Here is a 16,894-nt window from a genome sequence, read left to right as displayed (position 1 = left end):
GAGAAGTCACTTGAATGTGATGGGTTAAACCCCCCCTTCCCTCTCCCCATGTGTCTGAAAGCTCTGCCTTCCCTGTCCACAATAGACTGACTTTGTTTCAGACAGAAACAGCTTTGTGACCGAGAGTGCGCGTTCGTGCCAGCCAGCGTGAAGATACAAGGTCAGTAACCCACCCCCACATCTAAAATCCTGGTAATCCAACAGCACAAATGAAAATATACAAAACAAACAAAAAAACGCTGACGTCTCAAGAAAGCTGTGGTTGACTGCTGCAAAATAGTTGCCTGATGATACCTGAATCTTATCTGCCATCTTTGTGCGTGGCACGTCAGCTTTTGCTCTCCCCACTCACAGCGTGGATGACGTTATATTTATGTGTGGATTTCACAATGGATTTATTATGATAGGCTCCCAGGCCCTGTTTGCTAGGCGTGTGACCCAGGCTTGGGGCAGACTGATGGACCACATGAGCCTCCGTTATCTCATCTGTCACCTGCTTTAAGACGATGGAGTGACAAATATCAACAAAAACAGACGCCGCTGGAAAGGTGAAGTTCTGTTTGGAGATGCTGCTGTGACTCTACCCTGATACTGGAGGCAACAAAAGTAGTCTGGAAGCGGAAACAGAGACCCAGGAGCAGAGAAAACAGTCCATGGTAGGAACCCTAATATTCACTAGTTATACTCTATTGAGCCAGTTGTAACTTTTGGTTTGAGATTTTTTTTTTAAGTACACAATATGACATGTTTGCGTGACTCTGTGATGGAGCTATGGAGGCCTTACACTTGTTCAAGACAGCCAGGCATCATCGGTGGAAGTGAAGGTCTTAATGATGTCACAGTCTGAGTTGAGGAAGTGGGACGGGTCTACGGGTGCATCAGCAGATTTGTATCAGTGACCTCGATATTATTCAGCTCACTCACCTGCCATGGAGATGACTGACTTCTATTTGAATAATTTTACACTAACTTATATTAAAGATCCAACTGCAGGGTCGGCTCGTCCACATCTATGGTTTAGACAAATTCTTGACATCTGGCCATGATATTTTGTACAGTCATTCATGTTCCTGTGCTCACAAATCCCGAAGACTTTGGTGATGCATTGACCTTTCCTTTCAGCGTTGCTTTCAGGTTGACATTTGATGTCTGAGTGAAGTGTCTCAACAGCTGTTAGATGGAAGTGATTAAATTTGGGACAGATCTTCAAGTTCCTCAGGATCAATTGTAGTTACTTTGATGACCCCCCAACATCCAATGGTTATTTTGGGGGGCATTGTATGCCTTTGTTAGATAGGATGGTGAAGAAAGACAGGAAAGCAGGGAGAGAGACTGGGGGAGTGACATGCTGTAAAGATTGTCTCGGTTAGGAATCGAACCAGCAATCACTGCTTTGGGCTATGCCAACACTTGACAATTTATGCAATTTTTAAAAATGTATTAACAATCACTCTCAGATCTAATGGCCCCTCCGTTCAGTCTTAGCTGTAGTTTGATCTTAATTATCTTTGATCATTGTTCTAGTAAGTAAGTGAGCTCCACCTCTACTTCAACATCAAAATGATGTACACATAAGTGCATCAACAATTTGAACCCAGTATTAAAGTATAAATGATTTAGTGATATGTGTTAGGCTCATCTTGCTCAAGCCACTGCTGTAGTTGAAGACCCTCTCTTAGTCCTATTACTTGATGCTTTTGAGAAAATGTTGCCGTGGTTTATTCTCATCTTACCATAAAGTGAGAATCACAGTGGTAACATTTGTCAGACAGTAATGTTTTGATTGTACAGTGATGATGGCTTAATGAGTTTTCTCTCCAGCGTCTTCTTGCGGCCTCCCTGATGCAGTGACGTCAAAGATGCAGATGATAGGTGCTCTGGGTCTGAACAGGCAGATTGTGTGATCGGACACTCCCTCCCACACACCATCTGCTCTTAGCCGAGCCCTGGGCACACGTGCCAAAGGAGACCCACAAGCATAGAGACCTTCTTGTCGTCAATGAGCTGGCTCCGTGCGCCTCTCTGCCTCTTCACTGTGCAATCTGGTGCATGGCACTGATCAGGCCTGCTTCAGTCCAATGCATGGGGGAGAAAAGCCCATTCTGAGAGCCAAGAAGCTCAACATACCCCTTCTGCCTTTGTTTTCTGTGTGTGGCACATCAAGTTGTATTTCATACGTTCAGGTTGGTTCAGGGCCAGAGGATTCAGAGCATCAGCCATACAGCTATGAGAGTCTTAATGGTTTATATCACAAATGCTCAGATTTTCCTTCAGTATATGAAAGGAAAGCAATCAAGTAATGATCAATAATACATTCATACAAACGTTTTATTCTCTGACTTGTAAATATCAAACTTAATTACAGGTTTGATATAATCTGTAGGTAGCAGCCACCTCGTTTTACCCTTACCTCCCCCCCTGCCAAGCCATTGTTTAGCCCGGTCAGTGCTGGCCTGTACACACAGCCCTGTGTGGATGCCTGAAAGCCTACACAGGTCAGGACTTTGTCTCCAGTCGTGAGATGGCTTTTGTCTAACACAAATACAGCTTCTCCTGCGTCTTTGTTGCTGTGTCTAGGAAAAGGGAACAGTTCCTTCCCCCCCCCGTAGGATTCTCTCTGCTGAATGGTAATGACCTTTTCCTCATCTGAGGATATGCATGTGAATGGTTGAGTGTCAAAACCTATATATATATTTGGAGGAAGAAGTGAGGGAGATTTAAATGTGATGTATTGCTTGCATATTTCTATCCTTTGTCTGGACTTTTGCATTGAAGTCGTGTGTGAAAATTTGCCACATGTAAAATTCATATGAGAAACAAACATTGCTTTCATCCTCTCTTCCCACATTTTGATGTCATCAAAACCAACAGGAATGCAAATTGTTGCAACTGTGCTTTCATTTGGCCCAACCCCATGAACTAAACTGATTTCTCATCTCTCACAATGGAGCAGGTCAAAGCAAACATTATTCAGCTATAAGGACAAGAAAATAATTTGAAGAAAAATATGTTTTGTGTGTGTGTCTGTGAAAATTGCATCGAATGGCCCGGCAATTCTAGGAACTTTGGTTTGTTTATTGTGTGAAACAAACTTTGTGGCTGTGTTTGATGGAGATGGATTGTTCACAATTATGAGAGCCCGGTCAGAACAAGTGAAGTATGGTGGGTGAGGTGTAGGTGGCGTATGGTGCTCATTCATTATTCATGAGATGGGTGGGCAGAGTGTAAGTGGCAGTGACAGAAAGAAACTCTATTACTGAAGTGTATGAACTCCTCTAGGGTTCTTGACCTGATGTTTGGAGGACCGAGGGAATTAATTGATATACTGCACAAACAAGAATAATTTCCTGGAGAGAAAAGTCATTGGAATTATCGATGCACAGCGGAAGTCACAGAGATGGGGAGGAGAGAGCCCTGATTTGACTCTACATGATAAAGGTAAATACTTTTTTCTGTTGTTCATACCAATAGACTCGTGGTATGCTGCAGATTTACAGCAATGGCTTGATGAAAAGATTTTGAAATGAGATATAAAGATGCACTTCTTACTGTACTGTTCCTATCAGGCTCACAGTTTAATTTAAACTATGTGAAAATTATGATAAACTATTTGGCTTTTTCGTGTATACTGTTTCGTGTGACATAAGTAGTAATGCTGATGACTGAGGGCATCTTTTCAAATACTATTGTTTCTTTAATTGAACATTTTTACTTTGGAAATATTTTTTTTACTACACTACATTTACTTTACAGTTATTTTGAGATCTCAGTTTTCATTACAAAAATAAAAGTGAATGGATCATTTTTTAAGAACTAATGCAATTTACTATGTAAATAAGTTATTCCTGGTTGACTTCTATGGTTTCCTTTAGACATCTATCAAAACTTTAGGTGAAATTGAGGTTTAATTATCCAATATTTCACATTTAATCAATCTTGAGCTTGATCCCACAATCTTACTTTGTTTACTGTTGCAAGGTGAATGTTTCAGTAAGTATATCTATATATTTTTCTCTCCACTTACAGGAGAACTGGTGATCAAAAGTATTGCTGGGTTAAATGAACTATAAAGATGGGGACACTGGTCAAACCATCGCTGCTGCTACTTTTATGGCAGAGTGTTTGGGCTTTGGACATTCCTCTGGAAAGTGAGTCAGTAACGTATCTTTCTGTGATATTTTTGTTGCAGCACAACGTTTATAATACACAAAGCTGATTTATTTCTCTTTTCCGCCTGCAGTCAGACAACCCCCAACCATTATAAAGCAGTCAATGAAGGAGCATATTGTTGACCCTAAAGACACCATGGTCATTGAATGTGAAGCCAAAGGAACCCCTCATCCCATGTAAGAGCTGATGCATTTCGTTGAAGCTGACATCATTATCTCCAAATGACCTCACTGATTTTATCTTCTCTGCTTCACACTTTTTTTTTTTTTGCTCAATCATGAAGATTCTCGTGGAGGCGTAACGGGAAGTATTTCAATGTGGCACGTGACCCTCAGGCATCGATGCGCAGGCGCTCGGGGACACTGGACATCTATGCCTGGAAGAATCCAGAACAGTATGAGGCAGAGTTTCAGTGCATTGCCTCCAATGAGTATGGCTCTGCGTACTCTAACAAGATCAGAGTACGACTATACAGTGAGTTCAACAGAGGGACTTTTAGAGAATCAGCTGTTTGTTTGGATCCATCAGTGACAGGAGATTTACAGTGACCTCAGAGCGTGATAAGTGACTCAGTCCATCTCTGCCACTCTGAAATGAAGAGGCAACAACAATACAACAACTATAATTTCTGTATCTAATAAAGCAAAGGACTTGGAGTTACAGAGATCTATAATGGATGGTATTTCATAAGAATTCCTATGAAAATAGATGACTCTTTATAGCAATGTGTTTTTAAAGTGAATATGTAACCACATAGAGACTTTCATTAGGACTCAAAGATGAATAGCTTTTTGGTCAGAGGTCACAAGTCAAAGCTCAAAACTAACTTTTCACGCAAATTGTTAATTTTCAGTATGACTGTGGATAAACAGTGATGCTAATTCCAGTTTTCCATGGATTTGTTGACAAGAAAATTATTATATAGCTACTGTATATTATATTTAGAAAAATATTGAATATTACTACACAACAACACACACCCAATAATCATTGAATCAGGATACTTAGCGGTAGCGCTTTCAAATTAATTTAGTTGATTGGTCTTTTCACAACTGAATGGATACATACAACAGGGACAATGAGGTTTTTTAAGCAAAGCAATTTCTTGACATGCAGTATCATCAAAAAACAAACATGAACCTTGTAGCTTGCCTCAACTGGACACCTGTATTCTTCTGTGTTTGTGTAGAACCTCCTTTATGGCCAAAGGAGATTTTGGAGCCTGTGGTGGTGAGTGCTGGTTTGCCTCTGGTCTTGTCCTGTGACCCTCCACCTGGCCCACCTAAACCAGAAACCTACTGGATGACCAGCTGTAAGTGTCTGTAGAGTTAAAGCTCTTCTTGGATCATACAAGGTCAAATGCACCTAAGCCTTAAAAGAAGGCATTGTATTGGTTTATTAATCAAACAAGCACTCTAGCTGAGTGAATTGTTTGAGCTAAATTTATTATTAATGTCTTCCATCTCAGGCTCATATGCGAGACCTTTCAACTGGCCAATTCAGACGGCTTTCCCCACCACGCAGGCTGTGCGGCAGGACCGTAGGGTCTCCATGGGGATCAACGGAGATCTGTATTTCTCCAATCTTCTGGTTAACGACTCTGCCACTGACTACTGCTGTAATGCCCGTCTCCCACACAAGAACGTCATTCAGCAGAAGATGCCAGTGGTCGTTAAAGTTATTACAAGTGAGTATTTACAGTTGCTAATGTCTAGTTTTGTTTTTTGTTTTGTTTTGTTTTTTTGCCATTGTCTCATCATTTTGGTGAAATTTCAGACATATTTTCAAGTGTTTACATATGACCTGAATACTACATGGCTAAGCAGATTGTGAAATGCAGTAGGCTAGTTGCAAAATGGTAAATGACTGAGTAATGTTACTTAAGACAGAATCAACATATTTAGCAGCCTTTTTTTCCCTAATTGCACTTTCATAATTCAGACCTGATTCCTGCCAATAAGTGCACAACATACTGCACAACATTATGTAAATGTCACTTTGGATACATGCTTAGGCATCACAAAGGCCTATATGCATGTATGCAATAGATTGTACATAATCTGAATGTACTTTTGCATAGTTAACCTTTAATATATTACTATTAGCCTACCTGTCACTACACTACTGTACTGTAAAAAAAAAAAAAAAAAAAAAAAAAAAGGGTTACCAAGTTCCACTAAACTTACTCCTCTCCTTCCTCAGCTCGAACAGTTGCAGAGGCTGCCCCCACCTGGCTGTCACCCACAGGTGCATCCAGCTCCAAACTGGTCCTGCAAGGGGAGGAACTGCTCCTGGAGTGTATCGCTGCAGGAGTGTGAGTGTGAACACTAAACCTTTTTTTATTTTTATTTATAGTATTATATATTAATTGCTGTTGTTAATATTCTACCACAAAGTTTTTTTTTTATCCAGTATGGTTTCATGTAAGTCATCCTGTGTAAAGCCTTGTTTGTCATCATCAAGGCCCACTCCTCATATTACCTGGACCAAGGATGGTGACGACTTGGTGGTGACATCACGTATGAAAGTGAAGAACTTCAACAAGATGATTCAAATCCCAAGGGCGACTTTTGATGATGCTGGCGAATACATGTGCACTGCTACCAATAAGATCAGCTACATCGAACACACGATAACTGTCAGGGTCAAGGGTGAGACACATCTTCATTGCCATTCAGTACTTAGTGTTTTTACTGCACAATGTCATTCAATATATATACTTGCATTTCAAAGCGGCTCCATTCTGGTTGGAGAAACCCACTGACTTGATCTTGGCCCCTGAAGAAAATGGACGTTTAGTGTGTCGTTCTGATGGAGCACCTCGTCCTACAATCAGCTGGTTCATCAATGGGGAACCAATTGAAAGTAGGTTTTCGGAGGTAATGGCCATAAACTGTGAAAATAAACCTGAACGGTAATAGTACTGCTCTATTTTTTCTTTCCTTGTGTTTTTTTTTTCCAGGTGCTCTACCAGACCCTAATAGACAGGTGTCAGGAGAGACACTCAGCTTTCGCAGCGTGACTGTTGACAACACTGCAGTCTACCAGTGCAATGCTTCAAATCAGTTTGGATACTTATTGGCCAATGCATTTGTCAATGTGCTACGTAAGTTACAATTCTATCATTCATTACTTTTATAGTGTAATACATTGTTTTTCTTTCACAGTCATGACATTTGAATGGTTCCCCAATGGGATCATCAATTAAAAACACAATATATCATGTGCATTCAAACATTCTTATGCATTTTTCGTGACAAGGCTCCCGTTAAAGTTAATTCACTGTGGTATAGTTTTTTTTTTTTTTTTTAAAGTGAGACATTATGAAAATGAAAGGCAGGACAGTGGTTCAGTGGGTAAGACTGTGGTATCACAGTGAGAGGTTTGTGCCTCTTCAGGTCCTTCCATAGTCCAAAGACATAGACATTAGGATAAATGTGTGAGTGTGATAGACAGGCGAGCTGTCCAGGGTATACGTTTCCCTTGTCCAATGTCACTTCTCCTTTTTCTCAAGATGCAACACCACGTATTCTTGGTCCCAGGAATGAACTCCTGAAGGTGATAGAGGGCACTCGTACCTTGTTAGACTGTCGCTACTTCGGTTCTCCAGTCCCTGAACTGCGATGGTAAGAACACACTGTTTGACACTGAAGACTAAAGACTGACTTGAGACATCAGCTCACTGTGCGTGTGTGTGTGTGTATCTGAATATGTTTATGGGTCTGTTTACACAGGTCCAGATATGGACAAGGGAATCTTGAAGGAAATCGTTTTAGGACCCTCAGTAATGGCTCTCTGGAGATCAAACGAATACAGATGGAGGACCAGGGGACTTACTTATGTGTAGTCAGCAATATCGCAGGAAGAGATGAGACTCAAACTCGAATAGAGGTCAAAGGTGAGTCTCAGTCTGTTTCATATTATAACTTTTTAAATTATATCTTATACACAAACACAAACACATTTCCATCCTTCTCAGAGCCCACATTAATTGTCAAAAGACCAGAGAGTATGAAAGTCATCCGTGGAACTGACGTGCGATTTGAGTGTGGGGTATCAGCAGATGCCACTACTCCGGTCACAACCACCTGGATGAAAAACAAGAAAGAGCTCACTCTTGGTTGGAGGTAGGCCTTTTTTATTATAAGGAAATATAGCCCCTAATAGACAGTATATACATATTGGTCTCACGTGTGTTATTCACTTCCTGTGATCCTTAGACTTACTCTGGATGAATCAAATCTGGTCATCACAAATGTAAACACAGGCGATGAGGGTGAATATACCTGCATCATCAAAAGTGAACTGGACCAGAAATCTGCCTCAGCACGCCTAATGGTGATGGGTATGACACCTTTAAGATAAATTGTATTTCATCAACCATACAATGTTTTAGGCTTTTTAATTGTTTGTATACATCTGTGTGTGTAGACCGTCCAGATCCTCCCACTAACTTGGAGTTGTCGGACCCATATGAACGCAGTGTGAGACTCAGTTGGGTTCCTGGAAACAGCAACCACATTCCCATCACAGGCAAGTGCCGGAAAAATGAAATTAACTCACAGAAATAAAAACATTTGTGGGTAATGTTGTTTTGGTGTATCTACCAGCACTTTCTTTTTTTTAGATAATCTATTTATCATTCTGTTACAGATTTCTTAGTGCAGTATGATGATGATGACTGGCTCCCAGGGAAGTGGAAAAACCTTTCAACATACCCTGGGAACCTCAACTCTGTCATTCTGCATCTTATACCTTTCACCTACTACGAGTTCAGAGTCATTGCTATAAATGAAATCGGGCCAAGTCGCCCCAGTCGTCCATCTGTGCGTTTCCAGACCAGCGGTGCACGTGAGTTTGATGCTCCTAAAACATATGTTTATTGTCAGAGACATTAAATTGTAAGCTAGCAAGGAGAAATATGTGGAGCGCATTTTTGAAGATCAACCCAATGTGACATGTTAAGTTATTAAGATGAGAAGACTGATATCATTCTCATTTCTGCTTGTTGAACATACAAAGCTACATCCAAGTGATGGTTAGTTAAAGGGATAGTTCACCCAAAATTCAAATTTCACTCATTATCTACTCACCCTCATGTCAACTAATAGCTGTGAGAATTTTCAGAGTCCTCCGTTCCTTCTCTGAGTTACAGGGGGGTCTGCGCAGCAGTATTTGTCCATATAATGGTTGTGAATGGACACCACGTTTCTTCGTCCAAAAAGACACACCAAAAAACATCCAAATACCTCCATACTGCTCGTCTGTAATGTCCCTCTTGTATTGAAGCCCCGACATGAGAAATTGTTCCGAAAAAAATTAAATAAGTCTATATTTTAAGCTTGTTTGTAGCGGAAGCTCCCAGTGTCTCAGTTCACTGCTCTGCCTGTGTAAGTGCAAATCTCACGTGATTTGCACTGACCGGCGGAACAATTTCTCATGTCGGGGCTTCAATACAAGAGGGACATTACAGACGAGCAGTATGGAGGTATTTGGATGTTTTTTGGTGTGTCTTTTTGGACGAAGAAACGTGGTGTCCATTCACAACCATTATATGGACAAATACTGCTGCGCAGACCCCCCCGTAACAGAGAAGGAACGGAGGACTCTGAAAATTCTCACAGCTCTTAGTTGACATGAGGGTGAGTAGATAATGAGTGAAATTTGAATTTTGGGTGAACTATCCCTTTAAGTGATCTTATTGATCTTACCACCCCATTGGTTTTTTTGCACAGCTCCAGATGTCATCCCCAAGAACGTAAAGGGCGTGGGTACGTGGAGGAACAACATGGAGATCAGCTGGGAGGTAATTTCACATTTATATTTAACATGTCTCTGTTGAGTACTTTTACTTTATACTACAATAAAAACAAACAAACATGGCTGGTTGCTGTGAATTTTCTTTCAGCCTCTTAACTACAGAGATTGGAACGGGCCACACCTTAAGTACCTGGTGTGGTGGAGACGGAGAGACTCCAGAGAGGAGTGGAAAAACGCCACCACTAAATGGCTGAGATACTACATCTATGATGCAGATACCTTCACTCCCTATGACATCAAAGTTCAGGCTGTCAATGACTTTGGGCTGGGCCCAGAGTCTCCTGTTATGACTGGTTACTCTGGAGAAGACCGTAAGTACCTAAATCTATTGCATTACACTGTAATATAGAGATACAGTAAGTATTTTGTATGTCATTGTGTCATTGATTTCAGGCTAATCTTCTCATAGTATAACTCAGAATAATCCTGTTATCTCTTAATATTCAGTTGAAAACGTTCCCTCATACTTGTTGTTGTTTTTTATCATGTAATATCATCACAGTATGTTTTTCACAGAAGAATTGTGTTGTACTTCACTGTTAACTTGTAAGCTATGCTTCCTGCTTAAGATCCAAGGAAGGCACATTGTTGCCAAAACATCAGCCCGTGGAATGAAGTTTGAGTATTTTTGCCTTTTATGCAGTATCCAATGTTATGTTTATTCAGGTTTGCCCATCTCTGTGCAATCCTGTAACTTTTTTGGTGAAAAGAAATTCAACATCACATACACACTGTACTATTTATATTTCTGCTCTAATCTGAAATCTTTAGTGTTCAGTGTTTTCTGAAGTTTTCTTTATCGTCACATGTCTTTGTTTTCATTAATGACAAAACACAAAGTTCTGTGTCACTGTGTTTTCCCCAAAGGTCCAATAGGCACACCCCTGAACCTGAGAGTGTCTGAAATTGAGAGCACTCAGGTGACTGTGCACTGGGACTCAGTGACACGTGGCTCTATCATGGGAGAATTCAAGGAATACAAGGTGCGTGTATTGTGAATTTATTATGGGATCATTACCTTTAAATATACCTTACATTCATGTCAACAGAAGTAGGACATACCTGTAGATATTGGACTGACAATCAAACAGACAAACTCTTTCATTCATTTTTGTTTTGTATTCTATGTAGTTCAACATGTAGCCTTCCATTTGTCTAATTTTAAAGATATTTGAGCAATTATTGATAACTGTTATAATTAGTGGTAATTAACTGGCTTGTACATGGCAAATGGTTTAATGGAAATATGTTGCTGTTGATTTGATGCCTGACAAACTTGTCTCATTGAAACAATGTGAAGGAAATCAAAATTTTCTTTAACAGGTGTTAAAAAAAAGACTTGTTGAAAGTGCAGCAGAATTAAAATGCTGCGTGTGATGCTTCTCCCTCTCTCTCAGGTTTACTACTGGAGGGACAGCAGCCAGCTGAGGTGGCACAGAGTCAACAGAGGAATGAAGTCTCAAACATTTCCAAACAATGTTGCAGAGCCATCAGGAGTGGTCACTGATCTCATACCTTATAGCAACTACAAGATGTACATAGTGGTGGCAAACAATCGATATGAAGGACCGCCCAGTAATAGTATACACTTCTCAACACCTGAAGGAAGTAAGAAAAAAGTTGTTTATTTCCCACCTAATGGAACTGTAGATATAATATGAGTGTCCTATTCCAAGCTCAAGTAAATCAGAAATGATGTTTGTGATGTTTGCCAAAGTTCATGTTTATCATCTCCTGGTGCGTTTTTATCTGTAGTACCATCTGCTCCGAAATCCTTCAGGATCCAACAGCGGCATTTGGACAGTATTTATGTCGACTGGGACCTGCCAGCAGAACCCAATGGTATCATCACTGGGTATTCTCTCAAATACCAGACAGGTATGCAGTTGCCAGCACAGCACCTGAAACACTCTCAGTGCACACATCTTAAAATTTTTCTGTTTTACTAGATTTTAGCTTTTCAAAGTCTGATGTAGAGATATTCAGTTGTCCTTGGAGGCACATGAATGCTTCGATAACATAAAAGGAAGTGGTTTATTTCACTAAAGCTGGCAGAGTGTTTTATGTGACACTCAAGTCTACAATCCTGAAGCACATAATAGTGCATTTAAATATGCTCTCAAAGACCAGAGTGCCACTTAAGTTTGTTCTCAAGAGGGCAACAAAGGCACAATCTGAGCAGGTGAGGTACTTAACAGCTCAGTATTGTGCACTCGAGCAGCATCAAGGGTTCTCCAAACTCACCTAAGTTCCTACTCTCGCCACAGTGAATGCCACTAGAGGAGAGGAGCTTCAAGTTGAGGAGTTCCCTCCAAATATAACAAGCTATTCGGTCCGCCGTTTCGACCGCTACACTCGGTACAGATTCTCTGTGGCAGCACGAACCGGAATCGGGAGAGGGGAATGGCACACAGAGGAGTCACCACATTATACTACTGAAAGTAACGTATTGCCATCAATTTTTCTAGTTAAAAAATAAACACTTTAAAAATCTTGGAGGTTGACTTTGATGTGTTTTTATTTCTATGTGTGTCTCAGTATACGCTCAGGATCAGGTGGACATCTCCACACAGGGCTGGTTCATCGGGATCATGTGCGCTGTGGCCCTCATTGTGCTCATACTTCTCGTAGTCTGTTTCATCAAGAGGAGCCGAGGGGGGAAATACCCAGGTACAGTGATGATTCCTGGCTAGAGATGCATTACATTAGGAGATTAATAAACAAATCAATATACAGAAAATTAATCCGAGATTATTTAAATAATGGATAAATGATCAGACAAAATAAGATATTTGAATATGTCATCCTGGGTTCTTAACCAGACTACTCAAAAAAATAAGAGGCAAAGTTAATCAATAATGAAAATGACTATTATACATAATAATTTCTCCTGTGACAAGGTACTTTGTTTTCATTTCAGTCCGGGACAAAAAGGACATTTCACTGGAGCCAGTGGATGACAAAGAGCAAGAGGGATCATTTGATTATCGGTAAGCATTTCAGCAGACGGGTTGTTTAGGAAAATGAAGAAAACACACTCACAACAAATATCACTGATTCTGAAGTGAAAGCATGATTTTGATTTCAAGTTGCCACTTTCTGTTATGTTTATCTCCCAAAAACATTTTACATCCATTTGCTTTGTAACTGTGCATTAGCATTGTGTTTGGTTAATTAAAGCTGAGCCCATATCCTTCCTTATAAAATATTTGCAAATCAGTTTTTTCTTCCTAAATATAATAGTCATGTTTGCCTTTGCTGGTGCATTGCAGCGTGTACCGGTATGTATATACTGTATGTGCATTACTGCCACCAACTGGCAATTGGTGTTACAGCAGGCAATGGGAGGCAGAAACTTCAGTCACTTCACATGCCTGCATGGTGCAGAATAATAACAAAAATGGGGTTCTACTTGTAAAAAAAAATCACTGCTCATAAACTCTACATGGTACCTTTGATTAGTCCCTGAATTGTAAACGACTTAAGATTTTTAAATGATGCTGCACAGATTCAAACCAAATCCAGTTACAGCATTTATGACCTTATTTATGATAACCTTTTGATAATGATTACACTGACTTCTGATTTTTTGTTTTTTTGTGTGTGTATTTACCTTGCCCTTTCTATCTAAACCTGCCCCCTATACCCAAAATCTCAACCCTGTTCTTTTTGCACTGAACCAACCAAGGTCTCTTGAAAGGTATGAACAAACTAAATGTTGACACTACTGACATTTCAACTGTACAATTGAGACACAACAGCTCTTTGGAGCGTTTAAAAGAGGGTTTTTAGAAGTTTATAAATGAGATAATGTATTCAGAGTAAACTAAAAGCATCTTGTGAATGTATGATCAATGAAATTTGATTCATCTCCCATACAGTGATCACAAACAAATTGTTTTTATATTTCAGGATAGCACGTGTCTCTACTCTGCCCTATCCTCGAAGGTACACACATGCATATTGTGAATGTATCACTGCCAATCAAACTGAATTATATGCTTGTATTTTAAACATTTCTCCTCCTTTAGTGCTAAAAATGTACCATTTTGAATAACTTAGATTTTTTTTTTGGCTTAATTTCTAGGGAGGAAGAAAGAGGGCTTCAAAGAGGCCAGCATTCAATGGAGGCAATGATAAAGCGATCAGACAGCGATGACAGTCTTGTGGATTATGGAGAAGGAGGAGAGATGCCTTTCAACGAGGACGGCTCGTTCATTGGTCAGTACACTGGAACCAGGAGAGATGTCAGGGACCTGGACTTTGGTGGAGGTCTTGAGCTTCACTCACCAATGAACACCATCTATTCCCTGGCATGAAACTCAGCACCAAAACATTCTCTCTGACTATATAGCTCAACTATTTGTCATGTAACTTTACCTGGCTTGTACCCTCCACCCCAAAATTAAGAACCTGGAGGAACCTGCAGTGCTTGCAGCTCGTCTTGCAGGAGGGAAGAACTGGAGGCCGGAGCTGTTACACCCTTTGTGTCATTGCAGCCATCACGGCTCTCAGCATATCAGGAAGAAAATGGTGGCTGGTTAGGACAATATTTTTTAGAAATAGGCTTTATCATCTGACAAAAAGGAGGCTTGACCTTTTATTTTGTAACAAAAAAGCTGTGTTTATGCACATGCTCAGTTCTGGAGAGAGACCGGCTGCACATCAGAAGAGACAGAAGTGGATCAGTTTATCATGTTGATAAAATCAGATGCAAGGACCCACTTAACCACTGTTGTAACAGCTTATTTTCTTTTATTTTTAGTTATGCTAATTTAAATAATGGCATTTGTATTACTTTTGTATGTTGATTGACTGAAATAAGGGTCAAAGTTTCACTATCAGGTGAACAACATGGTAACCTCAGAATTTAAATTGCCCTCCCTTGGCCTCACAAATCTTCAATGTACAAAAGTGTTGCTGGTGACTGGTGTACGATTATGTAATATTTCTAGGGGCTGATGATTCATCTGCACTGACAGATTCCAAATTATGGCCTGATGTGAGGCATGAGGTGAAACCATTTGGGAAATCAGCAAGAAGCTATAAACCAGCTGTATGAAGTTGTTCATATTTCTCTATGAACAGGTCTCCCCATCTGATTCACTTTTGACATAGATATTATTAATCCTTATGTAACAGTTTTTCTTTATTTGACTCCATAACATCAAATATATATTACTACAGTTATGTCCTAATGTAAATAAAGAAGAAATATTTATTTCTATCATATCTGATAAGATTGTGAGCGTTGATTTTTTCTGACGTGATTTATTTGAAGTGTGTAACAAGCAATGGTTTATGATGCTTTGAATATAAATCTTTAATTATAGTTTGTTTTTAAATCTGTTGGGGAGGTTTGCAGAAATATACTTGTTTGCTTTTTTGCCTGTGGTAAGAAGAGCCCTAAAATAAGAAGAGCCTTACTGTAGATATAGAATGATCAAAAACACAATATGGTAAATCTCACAGGCAGCTGTAGTGCTGCCAGAGCAAACTGGAATGACACAAAAATAAAAATGCATTGATTCAATGCAATGATTCTTAAGATCGTATGGTTTGATTGGCTGGGCATGGATTCAGAGTATCCTGGAGCACAGCAAGGTCCAGCACATGAGACGAGAAAGGGTTCATATGCTCTGCCAGATCCGTTCGGTTAAATACTGTGCTGCAGCTTTATGTTAATATGAACCAGAGTCTCAAAAGGAAGAAAATTATACCCAGTAGTGTAAGGTCCTACATGTAAGTGATTCTCAGTATATATCAGCAGTAAAACATGTGTGATTTTCAATTCCTTCTGGCCTTTAGGAATTACTTACTTGAAAAAGAAGCTGTTGAGACAAGCGCATGTGCTGCTTTCCACTGGCTGCTCTGAAGCAAAAGAAACAATGGATATGAGGTTGCCACATGTCATGGTGAGTCATTAAAATGCTAGAGCTTTAAAATTATGTGTTTTTAATAGACCACATTGTGTTTACAGACTCCACAACGTTCCAAGGCAGTTATCAGTCTGAAAGTTGAATACTAAAAGATATGCCTTGAATCCACATTTTTCATGTAGCCTATCTGATGTTACGGTATATTTGCCATAAATAATGTTTTACACCAAATGTAGGCTATGTATATTCTCTTCCTGTCGATTTCAGACATGACTTGACAGAATGGTGATCGATCCCCAGCAAGAAGGCTTTGAGTTTGATTCCTGGGCGTGGGGCCTCTTCCTGTAGGCCAGTGGTCACCAACCTGTTTAATTTAATGCAGCCCCCCTGGAGCCCTGCACAAATAAGTGGTATAGAAAATGAATGAATTGACATTAGTCTTTGTGTACATGCACTCAGTCGTGTCTTTGCTGAAAGGGCTGCTGCCAAAATAATACCCTCATTCAACAGCATTGAAAGCTTATAATTCTGTACTACAGTAGTTGCTTAAAAAGATACAGACAGGTGAACGGTGATGCAACACCATTACCAAGCCGAAAGAATCATTTCAAATCCAATGAATGGACCCTGAATTATATTTGAGTGTGAGCCCACATTGATTAATCCACTGGGGATTTTGACCCCATTTCCCTTAACTTTTTTGTGTTTACTTTTCCTGTTCATTATTTGCTCTACATCAAAAGTTCCAAATGTTGGTTCACTTGTGAGTGATTCTCACAAAAAAAAAACTGAAGTCCTTCTGCTTTTTCCTCCAGCAGAGGGAACCAGAACAGTGAAGTTGTAGGCCATGCAGCTAAGCAAATTGAGAATATTCTTTTCTTAAATTCCCCTTAAATACATGTTGTTTGAAAATTATTTTTGCCTGATCATATCCTATGAATGTTTTCATCATCTGTTTGTCAGTGTGTAAGTTCAAGAAGCCATGATAAATGTAAAATGACAATCGCTATATAAGACTGTCTTTT

At 39.8% G+C, this 16,894-nt stretch overlaps 1 protein-coding gene across 3 annotated transcripts; it reads left to right on the top strand.

The window, feature by feature from the left end:
• The first annotated feature begins 106 nt into the window (after positions 1-106).
• On the top strand, positions 107-15,221 carry LOC310989315 (neurofascin-like). 3 transcript variants are annotated; one of them, XM_083976338.1, is made up of 28 exons: positions 107-160; positions 408-656; positions 4,027-4,148; positions 4,241-4,346; positions 4,454-4,644; positions 5,360-5,482; positions 5,639-5,857; positions 6,373-6,484; positions 6,634-6,821; positions 6,904-7,035; positions 7,133-7,276; positions 7,685-7,796; positions 7,905-8,068; positions 8,150-8,297; positions 8,391-8,515; positions 8,602-8,703; positions 8,824-9,021; positions 9,906-9,976; positions 10,079-10,301; positions 10,858-10,973; positions 11,388-11,598; positions 11,746-11,868; positions 12,258-12,431; positions 12,529-12,660; positions 12,911-12,980; positions 13,679-13,690; positions 13,903-13,938; positions 14,078-15,221. In XM_083976338.1, exons 3-28 carry the CDS (start codon positions 4,073-4,075, stop codon positions 14,307-14,309), a joined length of 3,540 nt encoding a protein of 1,179 aa, XP_083832464.1. In that variant the 5' UTR covers positions 107-160; positions 408-656; positions 4,027-4,072; the 3' UTR covers positions 14,310-15,221. The 3 variants fall into 3 exon arrangements, with proteins under 3 accessions (XP_083832464.1, XP_083832463.1, XP_083832465.1); XM_083976337.1 differs by lacking the exons at positions 107-160; positions 408-656 and adding an exon at positions 3,274-3,438; XM_083976339.1 differs by lacking the exons at positions 107-160; positions 408-656; positions 13,679-13,690; positions 13,903-13,938 and adding an exon at positions 3,274-3,438 and having other exon boundaries at positions 12,911-13,003; positions 14,053-14,267.
• Positions 15,222-16,894: the final 1,673 nt, after the last annotated feature.

The sequence above is a fragment of the Trachurus trachurus genome (assembly GCF_905171665.1).
Source record: "Trachurus trachurus genome assembly, chromosome: 7".
Lineage (NCBI taxonomy): Eukaryota > Metazoa > Chordata > Actinopteri > Carangiformes > Carangidae > Trachurus > Trachurus trachurus.
This window is presented reverse-complemented; position numbering and strand designations above follow the sequence as displayed.

Bases quoted from the DNA above. Each gene is read 5' to 3' on its own strand.
- LOC310989315 (XM_083976338.1), top strand. From the start codon at position 4,073: ATGGGGACACTGGTCAAACCATCGCTGCTGCTACTTTTATGGCAGAGT. The intron at 7,277-7,684 runs GTAAGTTACAAT...CTTTTTCTCAAG, and splicing joins TGCATTTGTCAATGTGCTAC to ATGCAACACCACGTATTCTT. The intron at 10,974-11,387 runs GTGCGTGTATTG...CCTCTCTCTCAG, and splicing joins GAGAATTCAAGGAATACAAG to GTTTACTACTGGAGGGACAG.